Consider the following 6,422-nt stretch of genomic DNA (forward strand, 5'->3'; position numbering starts at 1 on the left):
ATAATAATAATCATTATTATAATAATTTCATATAATACTGTTAATTTATCATTACATTCTTTGTAATTATGCATGGTTGAAAATTTTGTAATAATGTATTTTTATTGTATATATTTGATTAAATATTTTGTACAATATATTGGAATAAAAGATTAACAATTAGTTTGAGAAATTCCTATTAATCTGTCTTTGAAACCATTATAGTGGTCCTTTCATTATAAAATTTTCGTATTTAAAGTACATTGGTTAAACTACCGGGGTAGACTTAAATGTTAAATATTAATCGCGATAATGTTTTTATATTTCCTTTAGTAGTAAAGAGAAATATATGCTCTATTGAGGAATTTTTTAACAACCAGTCCAGCAACTTAATTATATATACAATAGATGTTTTACACTATAATAGTATTAAACAGGCTTCTTTATTCTAACATTGATAAAATTAACAAAAAATCAATAATGTTCTTTTACTTATAGATACATTCAATTAATATCAACTTATATTTTAAATATTGAAATAATATTTTTGTAACGTAGAACATATATAATAATTGTAGCTTAAATATCATGTTATTAATGTAAAAAAAAAAAAAGCGAAAATAATTTCTTGCATAAAACTTATACCACACCACCAAGTTTTGAAATTAAAAAAAAAAAAAAAGTAAAAGAAGTATTGAATATTGAATATGCGATCAACGATATCGTTGGATTTTTCTTTCTTTCAGAGATAAACAATATCCGAGCCGAATATTTATTTTTATTTTTCATAAAACACTCCCTAGAGAGTTTAATTATATACTTCATTTCACATAATTCTCACTTGCCTCGCATATAACGCTTGAAACGAAAGAGGAACATGTCTTATAAATTCGTAATTGAACGTACGAATTTTTATCGTTATAATATTTAATAACATTTGTTTATTAACAATATAATATATCTCACAAAAAACATTCGTCTTATTCTCGATATTTTTGAATTATCGGCGATTATACAACGCATTGCATCTGTCATTTCACGAAACTTACTTTTAAAAAATGTTTTCACGAGATGCAATTATACGTTGACTTAATTATTTATTCATAAGAGGGCTAGAAATTTATTTTTTTCGAGCCCATTAGGCCTTCGATAAACGATCTAGTCTCTCCAAAAAAATAGATTAAAAAAATTCTCCAATTCTAGATTTCTTAACAATCAAAAATTACATTCGACCCAAACGATTCGCAAATAGGTATAAATATATCCTCTAAATAATTAATTCCTATATTCGATCTTCGATTACAATACATATTTTTATATTTCGATTACAAATATATGAAATTTTTCTTCGTTATTAATCACGAAGAATCGAAAGAAGAACGATATCTTTCAAATTTATTACTTTATTATTTTATCAAATTTATTATTACGTTTGAATCGAATGTATTTAATTATTTTTTTCTTTTTTTTTTTTTCCTTTTTCAATTATGTACACTAACGCTTCATATTACATATTGTACATCGAATATGTACAAGTGGCAAGGTATTTACAAGTGGAATGTGAGGCAGGTGGCGCAAAGGATCTAGATTGTCATTTTTCCTCGACGCTGTGATCATGAAGCTTCGTAACATTCGTCCAAGAAATTTTCCAACGAGTGATAAAGATGAGCCCGTGATTGAGCGATCCCATGATCCTCGTCCGTGTATGTCTGTAAAAGAAAAAAAAAAAAAAAATAAAATTTTATTTTTTATACGGGAAAAAAAATTTTTTTAAAAAAATTTTAAAAAAAAAATAAAAAAAAAAAAAAAAAAAAAAAATTAAATTTTTATTCTTTCTACGGCAAATAATCTTTTTTTATAAATGTTTTTAATCTCATTTGAATGTCATTAACGCGATAAAATAATACAAACGATCTGTTTATTTGAAGGGAACAAATAATGTCGATTGCAATGAAAACACAACTGTAATTGTCATTTAAATAAAAGTGTTTCACGCGAAACTTAAGCGAAACAGTGGGAATTTATTCATACGGAATAAAATTGTTCTTCGCATGCGCTTTGTAGATTTTAATCGTGAATATTAAACTCCATGAACCGGGCAAAAAGCACGTAGATGAATGCTAAGCATAATAATTTCGTAAGCTTTTTGAAATAATACGGAAGCGAAATGACACGTTCCTGTCTTTTTTTTTTCTTTTTTAACGTATATCTATCTTTCGCTCATTTTCAGAAATAAAACGAAATTCCTCGGTAAAATAACAAAGAAATAAAGTGCAATAAATCAATTATCGGAAGATAAATCTCCCGAATACCGTACCTGTTGCCTGAACAGAATATCCTTTTGCTCAAGAACCTTGGCGAGCAACAAAGATTGCTGATAGTGCACGTTATCGTCCAGAGTGCCGTGGATCAAGTAATACATCTTTGTTTTAATGTTATCCACTTTGTTCAATAGTTGACCTTGCTCATAACCGTGCAAGTTGTCGGAAGGCAGGCCCATGAATCGTTCCGTGTATATCGAATCTGTAATCCATCATCGAATTTTTCTATTTTTTTTTTCATTATTTTCAAAATAAATTCCAATCATTTTATAGTGTTATAGGAATTAGCATAGTGATGGAATTAGTATTTTTTTTTTTTGTTTTATATATGTATAGATTAATATATACAGGAATGTTAATATATCGATAGGATAGGCAATTTCTTCAATTGATCATAAATTAAGCTCAATAGATTTATATATTAACTAATTTTTCTTTGTTTTAATAGGATCGATCTTCCAGAAATGTCACACGAATAAATTAACGCTTTACTACACGTGTATTGGATTTATCGTCGAAAAGAAAAATTCTCAAAGTGTTTCACAGTTAAAAAAATATCCGTGAGCAAATATTTCTACGATATTAGTAATTTTAAAATTCCATTGTAATAAAAAATTTAACGTTGGGAATATAAGTGACAGCAATCTACGAGTTTTTCAGCAGTTTAATTAAAAATATCCAACATCCAAAGGAAAATCTCGTTGAGAGGAGATTCTTTTTGCCACAGAGTGCAACAAATAAAACGACACGTTTCGCGCGTAATCGCGCCTGTGAATTACATCCGGCATGTCACTTAATTAATCCGCGAGGTTGTCTGGAAATTGCTTCATGCGTATAGCGCCACTGTACACGGTATTAATTATTTCGAAATTACAAAAATTCGTCGAACGATTAAAAATCGAAAAGATTAAAAATAGAATTATTTCCTTGCGATAAATTCTGAAAAATTATTTACTGTCACTTGTACCGCTTTAAAGTAAATTTACATTTTAACTTTTAAATCAGCAATTATCGTTGCATGCAGAAAGATATCGTGCGACGAAAAATAAAAATAATCCACGATTCAAGATACCAGCCACTGCGTAAAACGTTTATTTATTTTATTCCATATATCATTGGTATTAAAAAATATTGGTAATATTATAATATCATTATACGGCGAAAGATTGAAAAATAAGTTTAATCCGAAAAAGATCTACGATTTATTTCTTACAAAATATATCAATTATAAAAGGATTTTTATATTTTTCCAAAAATAATTTTTTCTCGTTCGAGGAATTTCCACGTTAAATTCAAAGAAATAAAGAAACGTTGGAAAAATCAAAGAATTCTCAGGGGAAATCTTCGAAATTAATCATGCGAAAAATAATTGAATCGTTCAATGACCTACGAATAGACCCATTTAATAGAACATTTGCGCTCGATGATTTATAGCTGTGAAGTGCGGTAACAGCATTTTCTTCCGTTAACTGTTGCGGAGGAACCGTTCGTTTCCGGTTACGATCGCTCGACGAACATTTTCGATTCGATTTCGCATGGAATTCAATTCCAGGAACAATAGTTTTTGCGTTGTACATACTATATATATATATATATATATTTTTCTTCTTTTATTACGATTGGTTAAGCGAAGTCAAGCGAAATGAAGCAATAATGCGAATTGAAAATTCTTTCCGGAAATGGAAATGTTTACAATGAAGAGGAGTGTTTGTTTCTCCCGTATCGATTAAATTTTTGATGAGTTATGAGAATTTTTTCTCCAATCGAATATACATTCATCGATATCGCATTAATGATCTTTAATTAGCGGGTGGGTGTAAATTATCTCGTCCCGAGAAATTATATTATAATTATCATTCCAATACATATTTACTGCATCGATATACTGATAATTAATGTACAAATAATGAATTTATTATTTTCGCATGCATCGTTATACATATGTTCTCTATTTATATATTTGTTTATTATTTGCAGTAATTTTATTAAATTTACTTTTTCTAATTCGATAAAAAAAAAGAAAAAGGGAAAAGAAAAAGAAGTGACAAAGAAATATTTAAATAAAAAAAATAAGAGAGAGAGATAAGCAATAATTGTTACATTTCATTTCATTTTCATTTACATGCATGTCATATAACGATCAGTGATTAATACATTTATTAATATGAGTATACATGTATTGAAATTATATCCATGTGAAATTAAAATTCACATATGAAGATATAGTGTTTTATTTTGTATTACTGATCCTTTAAACAGTCAAATATATCATGATAAAAAAAATTGTATAGTGGAAACATATATACATGCATCATAATGTATATTATTAAAATTTTTATATATAATTTTATTTAATGTAGATTATTATTATACTCAATTAGAGAAATATAATATAAATGATGTAAAAAGAACACAAGATTAATATATTGATGTTTGAATATATAAATAATATAATATAATAATTACAAAGACATGTTTGATATATACATTTAAAATGAATTATATAGAATAACATATAATATATTTTGATTGATAAATATTATATAGTTGATTTATTTAAGCGTTTATTTTGATATAAGAAGATTGATATATCAGCTCGCTTGATCTCTAAAATTTATTTCCAAAAGCATTGAAATATTTGTATCCGAAAATTTCAATAAACGCGTATATACGTGTATTACAATAATCCATGTATTTTACACGATATTGTATCTTTAATATATTCAAATATGACTTCCAATATCTATAAAAAAAAAAATGACAATTTTTATAAAAAAAAAAGAACATAAACAATCATCAATCATCTATAAAAGTGAAAACTTTTCGTTCAACGAAAGATAGAAGAAAGCATCGAGAAAGAAGGAAGAAGAACGCAACAACAATCGATATCTATAAAGACGATATCTTCATTCAAGAAGAAATGTTGGCGTTAAAAATGTGCATCGACGAGGAAGATGGAGCATTCCTCGTTGCGATAGGGACGATTCCAAACGATGATTCCTCGACGAGGAAATAAATCTGATATCTTGAAACGCGAGCGTAGCCAGTTGCGACAAGACCTCGACAATAATTGAATCGATCGAGGCTGAAACGAACCGAGTCCAACTTCTCGTCTCTCCCTCCTGTTCAGTGCTGCTCCTCCTCGATACTTACACTTCCACCATGCAAATCATCGTGACCTGGTTGATGTATCAGAAATCGAACATTTTCCATCTTGTGATTAATTCAAAGTTTCATTTCGATAAACGGTACGTTTAATCGTTTCAATGATCGGTTAAATATTAAATATGTGATTGGAAATAACGTTTGCTCAAAGGTTAACGACACATTCCACTTATTCCTCGGATATAAACATCCGTGCAGAGGGAATTTCGCAAGATTGAACAGAAGGTTTAGCAAGGTTTGCAGTTCGAATAGGGATTCGCTGTACCATCGAATGGCGACCAAATGAAGGATAATATTCTTCGATAAATTAAACGGTAAATCGAGGTTGTATATCGGAAAGAAGGAGATCAAAATTTTTGCCGAGCATTGTTGAATTTCTTTCGAAACAAATCTCGATTTTCGTCTTCAAGAGTATAAATTTAACGGATATATAAAAATGGCTGAAGATGCGAAAATATAAAAGATAAAGTAGGATGTTGAATTGAATGTTAAATATTCGGCAAAGTAAAGGATAAAAGAAACAATAAAATAACGATAAAGTATGCGGTATTCAAATATGATGAAAATATTATCTCTAGACGTACCGTAAAGAGCCCAATCTGTTACAGGTGCCACGGACATGCCGCACTTGAAGACTCCGTGATAATCCATGGCGAGCGTCATTCCCGTCGCGTATCCACCATAACTCCAACCCCATATCGCCGTCCTGGTACGGTCGATGAATGGAAGCTTGTCTTGCAAGTACCTGCAATCGACGGGAAAATCGTCCATGACGTTAAATCGTTCGTTGATAAAACCGATGAAAAACGTCGAAATTATTAAAATCCTTGCCCCCTTAATTTGTACGTTTAACGACAAACATTTACCCGTTTTCAATCAATATTACCAAAGCGCGTTTATTTATCCGATTTCAAAATCAAACAAAAATGAAATGGATAAACAGAAAAAAAAAAAAAA

At 29.0% G+C, this 6,422-nt stretch overlaps 2 protein-coding genes across 2 annotated transcripts in view; one reads left to right on the plus strand and one right to left on the minus strand.

The window, feature by feature from the left end:
- LOC102673078 (DNA-directed RNA polymerase I subunit RPA12) overlaps positions 1–457 on the plus strand; it is a 1,425-nt gene extending 968 nt beyond the window's left edge. The window contains exon 3 of the mRNA XM_006619721.2: positions 1–457. This exon is cut by the window's left edge and continues 240 nt beyond it. The gene's annotated coding sequence lies outside the window, so the exon portion shown is untranslated.
- A 938-nt stretch (positions 458–1,395) lies between these two features.
- Positions 1,396–6,422, minus strand: part of LOC102674178 (venom dipeptidyl peptidase 4-like) — a 248,884-nt gene continuing 243,857 nt past the window's right edge. Inside the window, exons 15-17 of the mRNA XM_006619725.2 lie at positions 6,050–6,210; positions 2,297–2,502; positions 1,396–1,688 (exon numbers count right to left, since the gene is read on the minus strand). Of these exons, the coding sequence (XP_006619788.2) occupies positions 1,593–1,688; positions 2,297–2,502; positions 6,050–6,210 (463 nt within the window). The 3' untranslated portion in view covers positions 1,396–1,592. The remainder of the gene's footprint in view (positions 1,689–2,296; positions 2,503–6,049; positions 6,211–6,422) is intronic.

This window comes from Apis dorsata, unplaced genomic scaffold, assembly GCF_000469605.1.
Source record: "Apis dorsata unplaced genomic scaffold, Apis dorsata 1.3 scaffold_434, whole genome shotgun sequence".
NCBI classification, from domain to species: Eukaryota; Metazoa; Arthropoda; class Insecta; order Hymenoptera; family Apidae; genus Apis; species Apis dorsata.